Source organism: Gossypium hirsutum, chromosome A01 (assembly GCF_007990345.1).
Source record: "Gossypium hirsutum isolate 1008001.06 chromosome A01, Gossypium_hirsutum_v2.1, whole genome shotgun sequence".
NCBI lineage: Eukaryota > Viridiplantae > Streptophyta > Magnoliopsida > Malvales > Malvaceae > Gossypium > Gossypium hirsutum.
The window spans coordinates 21,815,941-21,837,045 of record NC_053424.1 but is presented as its reverse complement, the minus strand read 5'-3'; the positions used below and the strand labels follow the sequence as shown (position 1 = coordinate 21,837,045).

General features: G+C 30.8%; 1 protein-coding gene across 2 annotated transcripts; it reads left to right on the top strand.

Moving 5' to 3' along the window:
* The first annotated feature begins 17,580 nt into the window (after window positions 1-17,580).
* Window positions 17,581-19,028, top strand: LOC107917578 (thaumatin-like protein 1). 2 transcript variants are annotated; one of them, XM_016846902.2, is made up of 3 exons: window positions 17,581-17,732; window positions 17,832-18,495; window positions 18,649-19,028. In XM_016846902.2, exons 1-3 carry the CDS (start codon window positions 17,678-17,680, stop codon window positions 18,839-18,841), a joined length of 912 nt encoding a protein of 303 aa, XP_016702391.1. In that variant the 5' UTR covers window positions 17,581-17,677; the 3' UTR covers window positions 18,842-19,028. The 2 variants fall into 2 exon arrangements, with proteins under 2 accessions (XP_016702391.1, XP_016702390.1); XM_016846901.2 differs by having other exon boundaries at window positions 17,591-18,495.
* Window positions 19,029-21,105: the final 2,077 nt, after the last annotated feature.

Sequence of the window (21,105 nt, the reverse complement as noted above, 5' to 3'; positions counted from 1 at the left end):
TTAGAGATATTACTTGCACTCTGGCATCTAACACAAGAAGTAACGTACCTGTTAGCATCCTTGAACAGTGTGAGCCAATAAAAACCTGATTCAAGCATTTTCTATACTGTCCTAATCCCACTGTAATGTCCTCCTGTTTGTCCTGAGTGACAGTGTTCCAAGATTTTACTCGTTTCTGATTTTGTAACACATCTCCGAATTACTTGATTTGCACATATACGAAAAAGAAAAGGATCATCCCAAAAACAATTTTCTACATCAGCAAAGAATCACTTCTTTTGATGATGTGTCAACCCTTTTGGTAGGATGTTAGCAACTAAGTAATTCGTAATATTCGCAAACCAAGGAACTTCAAAGTTAGTTATGACCAAAAGTTGCTCCTCAGGAAACGAGTCATTTATCTCATTTTCATCAAGCTCCCTGAGATGTGAATTCTCTAACCTGGAGAGGTGATCTGCTGCCAGATTTTCAGCTCCCTTCTTGTCCTGAATTTCTAAATCGAATTCCTACAATAATAAAATCCATATTATAAGTTGAGGTTTTGCATCTGATTTAGTGAGGAGATAACGAAGAGCCGAATGGTCAGTGTAAACGAAAACTTTAGATAATATCAAATATGACTAAATTTATCGAATGTAAAAACCACAGCTAGAAATTCTTTTTCTGTAGTAGTGTAGTTTTCTTGTGTAGCTGTCAATGTCTTGTTAGCATAATAAATCGATTGAAAATGCTTGTCTCTTCACTGCCCAAGAACTGTACCTACTGCAAAATCACTTGCATCACATATTAGTTCAAAGGGTAAACTCTAATTAGGTGCAACTACAATCGGAGCATTAATTGGTTTATCTTTGAGAGTATTAAATGCTTTTAAACACTTTTTTATTGAAATCGAAAGGCAAATCTTTTTCTAGCAAATTCGTTAAAGGCTTAGCTATTTTAGAAAAATCTTTAATAAGTCTTCTATAGAACCCAATATGTCCTAAAAAGCTTCGAATAACCTTAGCTGAAGTAGGGGGAGGTAATTTTTCAATGGTTTCAATTTTCGCTCTATCAACCTCAATCCTTTTACAAGAAATTTTATAACCTAACACAATCTCTTCTTGAACCATGAAGTGACATTTTTCCCAATTAAATACAAGGTTCGTTTCCTCACATCTCATTTTTCAGGTTCAGTCAACACTTTCCTATTCCGTAGTGTAACTGCTTTCACATGCTCTTTTGGGTTGGGTTTGATGCCTTACTGCCTTTCTAAAAATAATTTAGCAAGCTACCCAATTTGATTTTCGAGCCCATGAATCGACGCTTGCTGATTTTTCAAAGTTGTCTCGGTGTTTTAAAAACGAGTCTCTGACACCGAAATAAATTTAGCCAACATCTCTTCAAGGTTCGGTTTCTTTTCTTGCTGATAAGGTTGTTTTTGTTGTTGAAAATCTGGAGGGGGTTGTGGTCTTTGATTCCTTTGACCTCCCCATGAGAAATTTGGGTGGTTCCTTCATCCTGCATTATAAGTGTTACTGTAAAGATTATTTTGAGGTCTAAGATTATTACCTATATAACTTAATTGCTTATTTTCCATGCTAAAACCGTAGGGTGAATATTCTGAATTACTCATTCCACCTCCATTTGGGTCGCATTGCATCACCAGATGTACCTGCGTAGAAACATATAAACCATCAATTTTTTTATTCAAGAGTTCTACCTGATTTGACAACATGGTGACCGCATCTAAATTAAAAACACCGACTGCTTTTGTGGGATTCGTCCTCATGACTTGCCACTAATAATTATTCAGTGACATCTCCTCTATACACTCATAAGCCTCTTCAGGTGTTTTGTTATTCAGAGTACCACCTGCGGCTGTATCGGTCAATAGCCTCGTTGAGGGGTTCAAACCGTTGTAAAAAGTTTGAACCTGTAGCCATAGAGGTACCATAGTGAGGGCACCTTCTCAATAAATTCTTATACCTCTCTCATGTATCATATAGAGTATCTAAATCCATTTGCATGAAGGAAGATATATCATTCCTCAACTTGGCTTTCTTAGCCAGTGGAAAGTACTTCAGTAAGAACTTTTCGGTCATTTGATCCTATATAGTGATAGAACCTCTTGGTAGGGAGTTCAACCACTGTTTAGCCTTATTCCTCAACGAGAATGGAAATAACAGTATGTAACACCCCCTACTCGTATCTGTCGCCGGAATAGAGTACGAGGCATTACCGAGAAGCACGAAACACTTACAGATAATTTAAATACATTTTCATAACAATTTGTTTCGATTTCATACTATTTCATATTTAAGCTTTATTCACTAAAGTATTTGAAATATCATCTTTATGCAAATAGCACACATGAGGTATATAATTCCATAATTATGAATGAACACATTTATCAAACATATTCCATGTTTTTATATATATCATAGTTTCATATTTCCATGTATCAATTACCATCACTTCCTCGTATTTCAGACAAATACGTGTAACAATTCATAAATATGCAATTCATTAACTCTTCCTACCAATTACGATTTAAATTGCCAAATCACTTATTGAGCCCAATTTTAATGTTCACTAAAATTTATCATATAAATTTTGATGTACGTATTCATCAATAAATTCCATGTACAAATATCATCATCTTATATTTCCACATACATTTGCTTTCCACATTTATGAATTCAAATAGCATATACAATACATACCAATGTATTTCAAGTACGTTTTCATGATATTTCATTTTGAACTCAGATTATTTCATACTAGAAGTTTTCTCATTAACTCATTTGGAGTACCAATTCATACGGATAATACACTCAAGGCGTAGAAATATATAATCACAAATGAATTCATCCATCAACCAAGTTTTATGCTCATGTCTCATCAACTCGTATTTCCTTATGTCACATAATTCCATGTAATACTTACCAAACTTCTTCAAATTAGTGAACATCTTACGGAATTGAGTACTTCGTTTTTTTTCGATGCTATAGTTTAACTATGGTCTTACACATCTTTACATAATGATGCCATAGCCCAGCTATGGTCTTACACGTAATCACATATCTCACTGATGTCATATCCCAGATATGGTCTTATACAGTAACATATATCACACCGATGCCATATCCCAGATATGGTCTTATACAGAAATCACTTGTCACTTGTCACTTGTCACTTGTAGTCAAAGCTACCACTATTCACTGATCAGGTAGCTGGTGCTACCATTTTTCACTGATCAGGTAGCCGAAGCTACCACTTTTCACTGATTAGGTAGCAGAAGCTACTACTTTTCACTGATCAGGTAGCTGAAACTACCACTTTTCACTGATCAGGTAGCTGAAGCTACCACTTTTTAGTTGTCATTTGCCATTGATCAGATAAGTGTAGCCGAAGCTATCACTTATCACTTTCACTTGTCCTTAATCAGATAAGTGTAGCCAAAGTTATTACTTATCACTTTCATTTGTCCTTGATCAGATAAGTGTAGCCGAAGCTATCACTTATCACTTGTTTCCATGGTCCAACCATGGTCTTTTCCTTCAATTCATCTTGTCACTGAACTGAAATGCTCAATTTGATCATTTATTCAATTTTCATGCTTTTACATTATTCACGATTTTATCATCAATACATATGAAATAACTCATCATAAAATTCATAAAATTAACAAATAATCACTAAAATTTAGCCATATAAACTCACAAGTTCAATTTTTGTATTATAACGATAATCATAATTTCATAATAAATATTCCAAATAAAACATTATATCATTTCTAATCCAACACTCATCGATTATAACCGGGCATGTGATCAATTTATACACGAGTCATTCATATATATGTATATTTTTCCTCCTCCTCCTCTCCATCCACATCCTTAGTATAAACAACACACTTGTAAGTAACATTATCCATAATTTTCATTATCTACTTATGTGAATATTCAAGCTATCCATCTGTGTCATAGTCACTAAATTATTTTTATCTTGAGCTATAAAACTCAAAAGTAAGATCCGCTAATTTTCTCTGAAACTAGACTCATATACCTTCTTACCATAAAAATTTCATAATTTTTGGTTGGGCCAATTAATACAGTTTATTCATTGAAGTCTCCCCTGTTCTGCTGTCTGATAGTTCCGACCCTTCTTCACTAAAAATTAATTATCTTCTTGTACAGAATTTGAATGATGTTCTCGTTTGTTTATATTGAAAATAGACTCATTCAGGATTCTAAAAATATAAATTTAATCCCATAATTATTTTTATCCAATTTTTTATGATTTTCCAAAGTCAGAACAGGGGAACTCGAAATCATTCTGACCTTGTCTCAGAAAAGTTATTGTATCTGATGATTTACAATTCCATTGCTTACATAATTTCTTTTATAAGAAACTAGACTCAATAAGCTTTAATTTCATATTTTATTAATCCTCTAATTCTATTTATACAATTTTTAGTGATTTTTCAAAGTTAGACTACTGCTGCTATCTAAAACAATTTTAGTGTAAAATGTTTATTTCCATTTTGCCCCAAATTTCACAATTCATACAATTCAGTCCTTGCTCAATTAACCCCTCAATTAAGATAATTTTCTCAATTAAAACTTTTTCTAGACATTATAAGTTATTTCATAACTATTGAAATTCAGAATTTCCATATGAAACTTTAACTTCAAACTCTTTTACAATTAGGTCCCAAACATTCACTTTCTATTCAATTCTTTCAATAAAATAAGCATATAAATAATTTAAAGCTCTAATTCCATGCCAAATCATCATATACTTTCAGCACATATTCATAACAACTTTCAATTTCTTTCATAGAATCAAAAACTAATGAATTCAACAAGTGGACCTAGTTGTAAAAGTCACAAAAACATAAAAATTTCAAGGAGAAAGCAAGAATTAAACTTACATGAAGCTAGAGTATGAAAACCAGCTTGAACCCTCCTCCATGGCTGTTTTTCAGCTGATGAATATGAAGAGAAATGAAGAGAATTCTAGATATTCCAATTTAGTCCCATTTTTATTTAGCCAATTTTGGCAATTTTCCAATTTTGCCCTTATTTCATCCATTTCCTGATTTTTCTCAGCTATTGCCGCCCAAAATATCTCCTTTAGGACTATTTTCACTTTAGGTCCTTCCTCATTTGAAAATTGAGCTATTTAATCCTTCTAGCAACTTTTACACCCTTTTCAATTTAGTCCTTTTTATTTAATTAACCACCCAAACGTAAAAATTTTCTGACTAAATTTTAATACTACCTCACCAACACTCCATAAATATTTCTAAAAATATTTATGGCTCGATTTATGAAGTTGAGGTCTCGATACCTCATTCTCGACCCAATTTACCTAATTAATTCTTTTAAATCACCAAATTCACTAATTCAAAAATGCTTTTATATTCGCATTTGACTCATAGGTATTAATTTATTAAATTTTTAACTCACCCGTCGGATTTAGTGATCTCAAATCTCTATTCCCGATACCACTGAAAATTAGGCTGTTACACCGTAGGCAAATACCGTCGTCAGAAATGCCATTGATCTTGAAAGTGTCGCAGAATTCCAGAAAATTAGCCAAATGAGTATTTGGATCTTGGTCCTACAAAGCATCGAACTGAACAAACTGTTGAATCATCTGAATAGTGTTAGGTTTCAGTTCAAAATTATTCACGACAACAGTAGGTCTAACAATACTTGATTCAGCCCCACTGAGAGTGGGCTTGGCATAATCGTACATAGTACAAGGAGCAGGATTTGGATTTGGAGGATTTGCAGCAGCCACAGGAAGTAGTTGATTATTTTGATTTTCAGCCATCTCCTCAATAACGTCCTCTTGCTCTTCTACTATACTTTGTCGACTCTGTCTTGCCTCTCTACGGTTTCTATGAGCTGTACTTTCAATTTCGCTGTTGAATACTAAAGGTCCTAATGGGTTTCTTCTAGTCATAAACTAAAGGCACCTGCTAGAAGCAAACAAAAGAAAAATTAGAAAACAAAATTAACCTAAAAACAAAAAATAAAATGCAATAAAAGTAAAAAATGACTAAATTACTAAAAATTTAGTGTTCCTAAAATCTTAATCCCCGGAAATGGCGCCAAAAACTTGATGATGAGTCACTACACTAACTAAACTCACAACAAATGCAAACGCACCTATCGAACAGTAGTATAGCTATAGTGAGTCGGGAATATCGTATTCACGTGGACTAAAAGTACTAGTAATTACTGTCTTTTTATTATTTAGCCTATAAATTAAAATGGATGTTTTTAACCTAAATTTAACTAAACTAATTATTAAGAATGTGACAGAGAATAGAATGAGAAAATACTTGAATATAACCAAAGAGAAAGACTCTACCCAAGAAAGACTCCACCTAGACTTCACTTATTATTTTAAATCTGAATTAGACAATTTATTTACTTATCTTGATCCGTAGAAATCCCTAAATTATGTTAATATCTCTTTCGAGAATAAGAATAATTGACTCTAGGTTGATTAATTGAAATCTCTTTCTAATTAAAACCCCTATTGTCGCATTAACTCAACCTATGGATTCCCCTATTAGATTTGACTCTAATTCGGTAGATCTATGTAGTCCTATTTCTAGTATTGCATGCAACTCCACTCAATTATGCCAGATCTACTCTTAAATAGGGACTTTTGCTCCACTGAAATAAGCACATCACACTTGAATTAATATCCTGAAAATATTAAAGCAGGAAATAAGCATACATAATTGAGAACAAGAACAATTATTTATCATATAATACAAAAAATTAAATAATAAGATCTATCATAGGTTTCATCTTCCCTAGGTATCTAGGGAATTTAGTTCATACTTTGGGAGGAAAAAATTTCAAAATTAGGAAAACAACAAAACATAAAGAAACCCCCAAAAACTTCTAGAGAAATTGAATAGAGATCTTCAATCTTGAAGGAGATCCTGCTTCTGAGTTGAATCTGTTGGCATTCTTTGAGTAAATTATTCGCTCTTCTCTGCGTGCTCCCTTTAGTCCTCTTTTAATATGTATTTATAAACTTTAGAATGCTTAGAAACCTCCAAAATTGGGTTTTTCCACGTAAAAGAAAAATAGGGTTCGAAATTAACACGGGCTGGCCACACATCCATGTGGCCAGCCCGTGTAGCTCACACGGGCGTGTGGTCAGCCCGTGTAGAAGTGTCCAGGCCGTGTGTGGTTACTGAAACAACTTTTTTTGTCCAATTTTGGCTCGTTTTTCGCTCCTTTCACTTTCATATGCTCACCTAAGTATATAAACATAAATTTAAAGGATTAGGAGCATCAAATTCACTAATCCACATAATAAATCATCCAAAAACATTCCAAGCATAAGATTAAAACATGTTACTTTTATGGTTTATCAGTTATTGTACTAAACATAACTTAAAACCTCAATATAGAACATATATTTCAATTTATGAATAATTTTCAATATCTCATTACAACCATAGCAAACAGACACGTTTAAGCCTTAAATAGAGACTTTGGGGCCTTTAAAATAATTTAAAAACAATTAGGGATCATTTTGAAAGAAATAAGAAAATTATGGAAAAACATGAAAAATTGGGAAATAGGGGTCACACGACTGTGCCTTAGTCCATGTGTGTATTTGAAATAGGGCCACATAGTCGTGTCGCAGATCGTGTGTACACTCGATGTTGAGTCACACGGCTGTGTCGTAGGCCGTGTGCTAAACCGTGTGACAAACTGTTTTGAGACACACAGTCGTGCTGTAGATTGTGTCTCAGACCGTGTAAAATATGCACCTAAAATGTAAATGACACATAACTGTGTAAAGTGGCTATCCCATGTCCCAGGTCATGTGCTCCCAATTTAGACCTTAAAATAAGTTAATTCAATACCAAACCTTGCCCAACAAGATACACCATTTACACACACATTCAATTGACCAAAACACTCTCAAAACACATCCAAAACAAACTAAATCAATCCACCTATAAGTTTTAACCAATATGCCATTCATAGGCACCACTGACAATGGGCTATTACAATTCACTACTAAAACTTACCATATTTCTCACATGTCACTTTTGCATATTTTGCAATTTAGTCTTTTTTCTTTTTCATAATTCTTTCATTTTATTAAAACAAGTCACATAATAAATATAATTTAATAATTATTTCTGTCATTAACTATTCTTTGTAATTCAATCTCACTCTCACTTTTCATACATATACTATTTCATCACACTTTCTTACACATTCTATTTATCCAAATTACATTTCATAATTTAACTACAATTTTACACTTTTTCAATTTAATACTTATCTTTCCACAACTTAACGAACAATTGTAATTTGAATTAATATAATCATGAATTTTTTGCATTCTCTACTACCTTATTCACTTATCAAAATTTTCTTGAAACTTTCATAACTTTTCAATTTAGTCCCCTTTTGTCATAAAAGATCAATATTTACTAATTAATCATATTAAATCAATTTTATTTCTTGTTACACTTTAATCATATAATTTATCTCAATATCTTATTTCACATATCAATTTCTATGTATTTCACTTCTATTATTTCATCCACATATTTTCTCAAGTTTGACAATTTAGTCCTTGTCATTATAAAAATTTCATAATTTTCTACAATTTCACTTTTATAATACTTTATGCATATTTCATAATCTCATAACACATTCATTAAACTTTTATCTTATTTTCCTTATTCACATATTAAATGTTTTCACACTTTATTTTACTAATTTACCACAAAACTTCACCAAGTCTACATTTTAATCCCTAAATAACAAGAGAATTCATGGGTACTTACCTTTTTTTCTATAAAAAAATCACTTGATTTTCTCTTTTTTTTGTCACTTGAACCACTTCCTCTATCTTTTTCTTCAACAACATGTCTAAAACATAAAAATTTTCATGAGAAGTCTACTTTAACATCATTTCTATATTTTTCTATTAAAACGAAACTTGAAAACATGATAAAACCTTGATATTCATACCTTGTTCTCTATATATCAAACCTTAGTTTGATTTTCTCTCTCCTCCAACATGAACATACAATCTTCCTTCTTGAAATCTAGGTTCACAAAATTGTTGGAGGCTTGATTCTACTAAAAATTTTGGTGTAATTTCAAGGATTTCTCTCTAAATTTCAAGAAAAATGACCAAATTGTAGAGAAAGCAAAACTTGTTTTCTCCATGGAAGGTGGTAACGTTAGGATGAAAGAAAGATGGAGAGTCTTTCATTTTCTTTCCACATTTTCTTAATCTTTAATTAAATAAAATATTAATAAATATCTTATAATAAAATAATAAAAAAATATTCAACCAGTCATGTTTCAACACTTTTAATAAAATAATAAAAAAATATTCAACCAGTCATGTTTCAACACTTTTCTTTCTTAATTATTACATCATATAATTATGTAATTTGGGTAATGACCATTTTACCCTTCACGTTTCTTCAAAATTTCATCCTTGAATCACTACTCACTTTTGATAAAATTGCGATTTAGTCTCTTGTATTTCTCCACTTATTCAATTTGGACCCTCTACACCAATTTCATGTCATAAGAAATTGAGTTGTTTTCACTTTTGGTCTTTAAAAATTTTCTCATATTTCAACCCCTCAAATTTTGAATAATTGTTCTTGAACCTCAAAATTTTTTATATCTTTACGATTTAGTCCTTACTTTAATTTAGTATACCGCAACATACTTCTCAATTTAACTTTCTTTAATACTTTTCAACCTTCCCTTTTATCACTTTTATTTTCTTATTTTACTTTATCGAGAAATCAATTGTACACAATCTCGATTTATTACTGCTTTTAAAATATAACAAATTTAGGGGTGTTACACAAGCCTCCGTCTTCCTTGAAAAGATTATAGCAGACCATCCTTGTGAGGTAGCCACCCACTTTCCATGGAAGATCTTCACTCCACACTCACTCTTTTGTTTAAAATGTGACTTTTTAGGCCACTAAACATCACATAGGCTTAACCGCTTTACACCATAGTTCAGAATAACGATAGAATGTGTTCCATCACAAATATCCTCTTCTATGTCCTAAGTGATAGCCTGATGGTAGATTCACCATGTCAGCGCCATTGAACACAAAGCCACCCCTATAAATACTCCCTGATGCTATGAAGAAGAGATCAGCCCTAAAACACTCAAGTCTCCTTGCTGTTCTCTGCACACTTTTCAGTAACCTTAGCCTTCTTGCTTTCTCACTTCCTTTGGCTCTCTGCCTAAGCAGGGCGAACCAACCTCCTTCAACACCACCACACCTTTCTTTGTGTCTCCTTCTTATTGATCTCACACATCAACAATATATATGCTAACATCAACAACTATCCAATTGGTACTTTACACAATAGATAATAGGTCAAAGAGCACTCACATGTTGTAATGTGAAATAATGTGTCTTGCGAGAAGCCAAAAGTTTTATTTCAGAGCACCCAAATTAAATTATAGTATTTTATTATTATTATCAAAATGCAAGTTTACCATTTTGTAGAATATTAGATAATAGATAGTGCTTTGAAGGGTTTAGGGTTTGTTACCCATTGGTTCCCCCTTGCTTGTTATGATATCAAGACTAGACTTGATCATGGGTCAGGCCATCCGACTCGGACTGAAGGCCCACTTAAAAAATGGAAGGATTTGGACAAAAATATAGGCTCGAAAAATGGGCTTGGATAAAAAAATAGGCCCATTTTCTAAAAGGGCCAGGCATCGCATAAATTAAATATTTTTTAATAATAAATTATATTCCTCAAAACAACATCCCTACCCCTTTAATCCCTTATGCATGTTTTACAATACAACAACCTTGTACCTTTACCTTTACCATTATTCCCAAATCCCCAAATCAATTCCTATTTTCACCAAAAATCCCTAGGTTTTGTTGTGTTGCTCAACAGCTTGTGAAGTTGCTGCTTCTTCTGTTGCCATCGTTCACTATTGTTGTCTCGTTCTCTGCTCCAACCTTTAGCCGTTGCCATCTCGTTGTGTCATTGGTCAATCTTATCCAATTCCAAGTATCTCTATGGCTTTAAGAGAAACTATGTTTTTTTTTCAGTTCCTTCTATATTCAATCCTACTTGTCTTTGAAGTTGCTAGCAAATTAAATTTTCTTATTGAGTTTGTGCTTCTTTAATTTCTTGATTAATCAGTGAGTTCTTTTCTTTTTTTAATCACTTGATGCAACATTTTGTTTTTTTTAATGTTTAATGTTATATTGAATTCATTGTTAAGGATTAGTCCTTTGGTCTATTCTTTGAATAAGAGATAAGTGGACTTTAAGTTTTGAATTCATTGTTAAAGTATCTCAAAATTTTGAATTCCCAATTATTTAAAGGTTGAGATTCATACTAATTTACATATGATTTAAGTTTTTAAAAAAATGGGTAATTGTTAAGGGTCAGAATGGGATTATTCTAGTTCTCAAGACTTAAGCTGTGTAACTTTAGTTTTCAGCTTAAATTATTTACCATTATACCATACTATGTCAGCTAGATTGATTGTTAGCATTAAAAAGAACCCAAAGGACGCAATGTCGAAGAAAGATAGTTGAGCTATAGGAGAAAGCATGATAAGCACATACTAAGTTGTACTCTCAAATCAGGAGTGATAGTTTTTTTTTATTAATTATCTTTTATTACATTTGGGGCTACTTAAAGTTTTAAATTTTTTTTTACTTTAAATTCGGGCATTTTGGTTGATTGGTTGATATATGGATATGCTGATTGGTTGATTACATTTTGCAGGTTGTTTTTGGTGCTGTTTCACTGCCGTTTGTAATGTTGTTTTACTACTGCTTTTAATGTTATTTCACTGCCGCTTTCAATTTTGTTTGGATATTGTAGAACCTTTATTTTATTTTTAATCTCTTGACAATCTCAACTATATGAATTAGTGTTTGATTCTTTATAAAATATAAAACATGAAATTGTATTTAGACATTGTAATAGTTGGTAATGAGTTGTAATAGTCTATTGCAATTTGTGTTGGCAATGAGTTGTAATAGTCTATTGCAATTTACTTTAGTAACTACCATGTTTAGACTTATTTACTTTAGTGTTTGCCTTGTCGATCTGCTAATTTTTGAAATCGAGATGATAATGTGGAAATTTGTTTTGCTATAGGATGTTTCCATGACTAATTCTCCATTTGATCATTGTCTCATTTGTAGGTCTGATATTATTTTTTACAATAACTTTGGTCTCTTCTTAGAAGTTTAAACTAGGTTCTGTTGCATATTGTAAGCCTCAAAACGGATACTTTATCACGCTAAAGTTATTATTGTCACATCACTTTTCCTAGAGAGGCTTGTATTGCATCAGCTTGTTTGAGCATTTGAGTTTTGTGATGCGTTGGCTTCATACCATATTAGAAGCTTATGAATTATTGTTCTTGATTTTTCATTTGATCTTTGTCTCTCTTGTAGGCTGATTTAATTATTATTTATTTTTAACTCAACTCGATTCTCTTCTTTGGGGGTTATAAGAACCAAAAATTTAATACGAGCCGAGCCGGGGCTTGACATCTATAATTTGGATCGGGATTAGACAAAAATTTGAGCCCACTTTTCAAGCTAGATTGGGCTTGAGCATAGCAATCGGGCCTAAAATTCTGTTATGACCCGTCCCGGTCCATGAGCACCTCTAATTAAGACTAACTTCTTTGCAGATAGGCTGATATAATGATTACCCATGCAAAGATCATTAAAGTGTGCTAATGTGAGGTGTTGCTAGGTTTGAAAATATGAAATCCATGGCATGAACGCTCCCCAGGAATTTGAAGTTGCTAACAGGTTTGCATTATCGTGAGCTCTACACATGCAAATTATAATTAACCAATTCAAACAAACAATACTACTTTTGAACCAGTTGTGAGATCTGCTTAAATTTATGATAAGTGCGTTAGGTGATGATAAAGTTGAATTGACAGCATTGCGGATGGCTTAAAGTTGTTGGTTGCATCAATGTTTGGGTTTTTGAGTTGAGGGAACTGTTCTGGATAATTTCATCCAAAAAAGGCATCTAGCGCCGGACAAAATTGCTCTTAACTTTCCGCTAGTAATGGACACATGAAAAATAAGTTCACTAGCTGCAGAAAGCCTTCAACTTCCAACCTTTACACCTCATAATTACGTTCTAACTAGAGGATAATAAATCAAATTCCAATTATATTTGCAAAGGAAAACAATACAAATGCTTATCATTATTCATTATTCATGCTAGTACCCGTAGGCTACTTGTAATTTCCTGATTCAGTTTTTAACACATAACTTCTTCCCAAGTTGCCAACTTTTTAAACCTTTTCTACGTTCATTGCATGTAAAACAACTTTTTGTCTGCAAAATTTTCACTCAAATTCATATCACTCTGAAAACTTAATTTACAGTTAAATTTATTTTTTATTTTTAAAAAATTACTGAAATGATTTAAATAGATTATGAATAATCCAACTTTACGTTTTTTGAGAATCGTGGCTCATGGCACGAAAGTTTGGATTTTCTTTTACTTGAAAAAGAGAGTATAAACCCACATGCACAACGTAGGCATTTTCTCTTTAGTACAACATTGACATGTGCTATGAGACATAGCCATGCGTATCCCAAAAGTTGCTTTATTTTATTTTATTTATTTATTTATTTATATTGTAGTCCAGTCAGACATCATTTATGATTGTTTATCTTAGGGATAATTAGTTTAAAATTATACTTTTTAATAAGATTATCACATTGTAAAATTACTAAGCACATTGTTTAATATGTTAGATTATCTTATTTGATTTATTTGATTAAAATATAAAATTTTATTGTATAATTAATGGAATGTAAGATTACTTAAAAGTACATTTTACTAAATTGTGCTTAATTATAAATAAAGATGAAAAAAGTTATTAAAAAAGTTATTAAACCGTAAAAATTAACTATGAAAATATAGGAAAAAAATTAAGACAATAATAATATACAAAATGTTAAATTTTATCAACTATTAGATACTTAATAGGAAAAGAATCACTTAGAATAACTAATTAACAATTAAGGTAATATAATCAATATTAAAAAGAATTAAGGTAATATAATGGAAAAAAATATAATATAATAAAGAACTGTTAATTTTTCTCAACTAATAATTAAGATTGTTTAAAAAAATGAGTTTATATATTAAATACAGATAAAATTTAACTTTTTCATGACTTTTTTCTATTTTATGATTAAAGCAAAAAAAAAATGCATATAACATGCTATGAGAAGATGCAAAACAAAATTAGTTATTAAATTTGAATTTTGTCACGAGAAAAAAGCTGAAAATCAGGAGGAAAAATCTAATTTATCATTCTTCTATTAAAAAGGGATAAAGATGATATGAAATCACAATTTCATACAATCCCTTCTCCAGTTCAAGAGGCTGCAACTGCATTTATTGCTCATTTGAGCTTTTTTGGGCATAATAATGCGGGTCTTAATTTGAAGATTACATCACACGTGTCCTTTTTCTTTTCCATTTGATAAAATTGTACGTGAGATATTATCACTTTAATTAAATGATTCGACAATTTTGTCATTTAAAATGCATTTAAATCTAGATTTTAACAATGTTTTTTTAATGAATGGATTTTAAGAGTTGGCTTTTGAGATTGAAGTAGGGGTGTTCAATCAATTAATCGATTCGAACTATCATTAATCGAATCGAAATTTTTTAAAAAAAATTAATCGAACTGAACTTTTTTGGTTAGTTTGGTCGGTTAACCGAATTAACCGAAATTTATATGTTTTTTTTGGTTAAAACAAGTACAAAACATATAAAAAAATTAATTGAATTAACTGGTCGATTAATTTATACTTCTAAATAATTAATTGAACCGACTAAATACTTATACATTTTAATATTATTTATTAAATTCGATTAATTCGGTTATCCAATTAAATTTAAACTAAATTAATCGTTAATTAAACTTTCAAAAAATTATTAACCGACTCCGATTGAATTAATTCGATTTTATTTGAAATTTGCGCTAACCCTATATTGAAGTGTTAGAATATAATGACTAAAATCACAATGAAAGGATTCGGTGAAGTGATAGCTCGATCATTCAGACGCTAGCTCCCAACAATTGAGCCAATGGGTTGACAGACATAAGCAGACTTTATAAAAAGGCACCAAAGGGGTAGCCAATGGCAATGATGATAAGGTGAACTTGGACTATGAATTTGAGAGGGGAGTGGACCATATATGAAATTAATATAAATAATAAATTGCTTAATTGAGGGTGGCATAAAATTGAAAGACAAAGCCCGCCGACCACTGTGGTGATAGGATAGGGAAAGGGAGTCATTTTCTCGATCCATGCAACGCTGCAGTTTTGATAACAAGATATCTACTACAATCTTTCAAAATTGACCAGTAAATATACCAGAAATCCATCCTCTTTTTTTCCCCTTTCTTTTCACTGCTAATTATTCCAAGTGCGATTCCAGTCATCATATAAGTTGAGTTTCAGTTCTGGGTTCTTGACAAGGTCCGGCCTGGTTACTGTTAGGGAAAAAGACAGAGTAACGGAGTACTCAACATAAAAGAGAGATGGCCACTTTTTTTTTTTTTTGGTCACATTGGTAGCCCACAGGATATGAGCATTTTTTCAAAAGCGAAAGGAATAAAAAGGCACCACCCGATATGTATTAGACTTGATAAAGTAGACGATAACCATTGAAGTTTTGCTTCATTTCCGTACAATTGAACAAGTCAAATCTTCTCTTTCAATTCTTTTTACTTTCATTTAAAAGAAATAACAAAATACTATTAAATTTTATTGTGTAAACTATAAAATACTCACTTTTGTTTGTTTTTGATTACATTTTAGTCATTTATGTTTGAAATATTACGTTCTAGTCACTTATATCATCGTTTTGTTACGAAGTGGTCACTCTATCGTGAAATTCTATTACCTTCCTAACAACAGTCCTACATGACAGTCCAAATGATTTAAATGCCAACTTGGATGTTCAGTTGCTAGGATGAAAATAAGTATTTAATTAAATAAATTTAATTTAGACTATCATGTAGGACATTCAAGTTGGCATTTAAAACTCATTTGGACAGCCATGTGGAACTGTCGTTAGGGAGGTAACGGAGTTTAATGGTAGAGTGACCACTTTGTAACAAAACAATAATGTTAGTGACTAAACGTAACATTTCAAACATAAATGATTAAAATGTAATCTGAAACAAACAAAAGTGACTATTTTTTATAGTTTACCGTATTTAAAATATAATTGATAGAAGTAATTAGCATGAGTTTAAATTTTACATTTAAAATTTAAAAACATAATATTATTGGAAGGATAATCACAAACTCTAAAAATAAATAATTTCCATAATTGATAAATATACCATTTCCTTAAAAAAAAGAAAAAACCTTTGTTGTTCTAAAAATTGAATTTATAATTACTTCCATGAAATATATTTAGAATATATTTAATATATATGGACAGTATAAGTCAGAAAAAATATATTATAAATTTTCTTAAAAAATAAATCTAAATATTTTCATTTTTAATGATTTAATTCTCCAATAATATATAAAATCAGTCTGCATATCCAAGCTATCTAAGAGCTAATTGTATATATTAATTAAAATGCACTTAATTATATATTTTTAGGAATTTTTTATAATGTTTCATTAATATCTTGATTACGAAATTAAACCATATTGATGTGTCAGCATATAATAGATGAACAATGCCTTAAAATTAGTTTAGAACTAATTATTATTAAAATTATTCCAAAATTTTATTTTATTATATAATATATATAATATGTGTATGTATACTGTCATATATATAATAAAAAATAAAATAGGATTATTTTTTTCTTGCTCATGAATTCGATAAAAAAATGTTATATTTATATTTGATTTCTAAATTAATTTAAATTAAGTTTTTTATATGATGTGATTAACAATGAAATATATAATATATTAATTAAATTAAATAAAAATGCTATATAATATAATTAAATTAAGTTAATAATAGATTTCATAAACTAAAAATTTAAAAATTAACCTAAAACTTAATTTCCATGCTCGCGTACCTTATATAATATATATGATTATAAACTATACCTACCAAAGGAGTTTGATTCATTTAACACATACATGTCTGGGGGGCTAGACTATTGGATTTGGTTTAGGATTTGTTTTCAACTTTTTAACTAGTATACCAAACAATGGTGAAGGCAGAAAATATCTTTACGTGTTAGAAATTAATTTTTAATTTTTATGATATTAAATAATTTTTAAAGAATTAAATTAAAATTTTATTATTTTTAGATGTAGTTTTATTTTTATTAATTTAAAATTTTAAAAAAATTAAAATAGTTAAATGAAAAATTTGACAGGGCCCCCTGACAGTAAAATGACGTGGTCTTTCTTTGGTCTTTATTCAACATTGGATTTCATTTTTGTTCCAACTTCCATTCTAGATATTAAAATCTTATAGTATTTATATTTATATATAGAGTATGGTTGGTATGTGCAGATCAGCCGACATCAAATTTCTTTGCTGTCTTCAAATTCACCTCCTTTCATTTCCGTTTCTGTCTCCTCTCATAGAAAAAAAACCATAAACTCTATTTTAGTGCAGATGGATATTCTGTTCTTTTCCATTTATTTAGTAAGTTTGATCTCCTTCTTCCATGGTACGGTTTTCTACTATTCTTCCAACCTTCAACGTTGAGTTATGTTCATGATTTATAACATTAATATTGATGGAGCCTGCATTTCTGTATATATTACAGGCACTTCAGGGACTACATTTACACTTGTAAATAAATGTGATTACACAGTTTGGCCTGGTATCCTTGGCAACACCCAGTTAGATAGCACAGGTTTCGAGCTACCATCCGGGGGGTCACGGTCCTTACAGGCGCCGCCCAGTTGGTCAGGTCGGTTCTGGGGGAGAACCGGTTGCGCATCGGACCAAACCACAGGCCAACTCATTTGCCAAACTGGTGACTGTGGTTCTAGCCAAATTGAATGCAATGGTAGAGGCGCCACTCCCCCTGCCACCTTAGCTGAGTTCACGACAGGGTCAAGCACCCAGGACTTTTACGATGTCAGTTTAGTTGATGGCTACAACTTACCATTGATCGTCGAGCCGAGCGGTGGGTTGGGCATGTGCTTCTCAACAGGGTGCATCAATGACTTAAACCGCCAGTGCCCGTCGGAGTTAAGGGTCGATTCGGGAGAGGCTTGTAAGAGTGCATGCGAGGCTTTTGGGACGCCCCAGTATTGCTGCAGTGGCCCCTACGCCACACCCGACACCTGTAAACCATCTGTTTATTCGGAGATGTTCAAGACGGCTTGCCCAAAAGCGTATAGCTACGCGTATGATGATGCTACCAGTACGTTTACATGTACGGGAGCTGATTATACGATCACATTCTGCCCTTCATCAACAAGGTAAGCAGTAAGCACTAATAATAATAAAGATAAGAAATATTTAATTTAATTAAATTTAAAAAAAAATTATTGTGACGTCTTTTCTGATTGGTAGATTAGAATCCATGAAAAGCTTCATTTGATTTTTGTTGCTCTAATTATCTTTCTACACAGTCAAAAATCTGAGAGCAATACAATCCCAACAACAGCGACGACATATGGATCTATTACAGGGTCAGGAGAGGTTTCAAGTGAAGAAAAAGGTTCATGGTTACCATATTTACTTACGGGAGATTCTTCCAAGTCTCTTTCTGATGCTGTTTTTCACACCACGTTGTTGGCCATTTTCTTGGTCTTCCTCTCTTAGAGTTTCACATCTTCAGCATTATGGGGAATAGAGTAGTGCTGGTAAAGTCCAGTTTTCAAGGCCATGTGTATAGAAATATAAGACTATTATTGATGTTTTCTTTTCCCTTTATAATTTGTCATTATTATTAATTGATTTGAAGAATTAGAATGAATACTCTCCAACTTCAAAGTTTTATTTTTTCTTATACAATGATGATTCAAACCAAATTAATTTTGGGAAGGTCAACACCCCATCAATAAATTATAAATTGGGTGAATTTTTAGCATGAAAACCCTTAATTTATTTACAACTTTTTGAATCTAAGTTCACATTATAAGAAAAATAGGTATTATGAGCGCTAAAAGTCGTTACTAAATGTTGTATTAATGTTGCTAAAAATTTATTGTAACAAAAAAAAAAAGTTGTTACGGGATTCTTGTGTATACTTCTATTAACTAAATTACACGCAATGACTTTGCAAATTGAAAAGTTATTTTTAATTATATGTATTGCAACGATTTTTGCCATTTTTAAATATAATGTTTTCTAACAATAGTAAAAATATTTTAATCACAATAAAATTAGTTATGGAATCTATAATTTAATAAAAATATTTCAATTACAAAAGTTATTATCTAACAACAATATATTGGTTGCAAAATAGAATTCGTAACAATATAAATTTAGATGTTAAATCTTTTACATAATTATAATATAATGATTTTCAATTATTATTTTGTGACGACATTTTAGTTGGTTGTATATTATATTACGCAATGATTAAATGTCATTTTCAAGATAAAAATATTTTAACAACCATAAGATATGGTTGCCAAATTGTTTACATAACATTAATAGTATTGGTTGTTAAATATTGTTTTGCAACGATATTTTAATTGGTTGTGTATTACATTATAGAATGATTATATGTCATTGCTAAAAAAATTACTTTAACAACCATAAAATGTGGTTGTCAAATGCTTTAGGCAATAATAATAATATAGTTGTTAATACTTTTATGTAACGATATTTATATAGCTACGAAATATTAATTTGCAATGACATAATAATTGAATACGTTTTATGTTGCATAACGACATTTATTGAAATCATGACCAAATATCATATGAATAAAAACTGTCGACAATAAAAATGAAGGGTTTATATCACCTAAACAATAACGAAGTTTGAAATTTGAACCAATGCACATGCAAATAGCTTTACCCGTAGTTAAACTTTAACTTGCAATTGATAAATTATACAATAAAGATCAGAATTTCGATAAACATTATATTATTGACTTTATACATTAGCATTAAACCAGTCATAAGATACAACCAAAATATCATTGACTTATACGTTTAGTTAATAAAAAAATACTATATTAAATATCACGACTTTTAATTAAGTTGCAACCTTTTCCTGAAGGGGCAAATTGAAGCATATCTATTTGAAAGCTATTGAAAGGATATGAGGAGCATTGCAAAACTTTACAAAGCAAATATGAAATGCATAAAAAAACCCAAACATTGAATATAATGAAGTACTTTACTAACTTATGGAGGCATGTAGAAATAATGTTAATATTGCATCATCAAATTGAATTTTTCACTTAAAATAATGAATATGTAGGCTATTCTGATAACATCTTCGGTGGTAGTGATTATTCGATCTATATATAAGTAATAGAAAAAAAAGAAGAAGAAAAAGTAAACATCATTGATTAAAATCAAACAAACCTATAATTGGAGCATTGATTCCAGACAAGTTTGATATGTTAGTATTTATCTTCTTCAAATTCTCAAGTATTCAAAGTCCTTTCTATAAAATTCTTTCTAGCTATATGATATCTTTCGGGAAAATCATCATGAACCCCTTGGAATTTCTCTTTTCTTCTACTTACTAGCCATCCTATAACATATATATATATATAGAAGTAATAGTGTATATAAATTCATTTATAAAATAGAATATGAATAATCTTATTAAATACCTATATTTTAATATAATTTTCTCCTTCAAATATAAAAAAAAAGACAAATAGGTGAAAATACTTGCAAAACAATTTTCATACTTCTTTGCAAATTTTAACTTAGTCGTGAATTTTTTTAATGCCAAAGTGGTAGGCATTTATCTCCAATTTCCATGTCAAATTTTTAAAAAACTTGTAAATTTTGGATTAACTCATAAAAGGAAAGAACAATGTAAGATAATTATTAAAACTTTCGCATTTTATTTTGAAGTGTATGGAATTTACAAGGGTTAATAAAATAAAATAAAAT

What these genes read in the sequence shown, in the direction of transcription:
- LOC107917578 (XM_016846901.2), top strand. Translation starts at nt 17,774, where the DNA reads ATGTTCATGATTTATAACATTAATATTGATGGAGCCTGCATTTCTGTA. An exon ending in TTCTGCCCTTCATCAACAAG is followed by an intron (nt 18,496 to 18,648) that starts GTAAGCAGTAAG and finishes CTTTCTACACAG; the next exon opens with TCAAAAATCTGAGAGCAATA.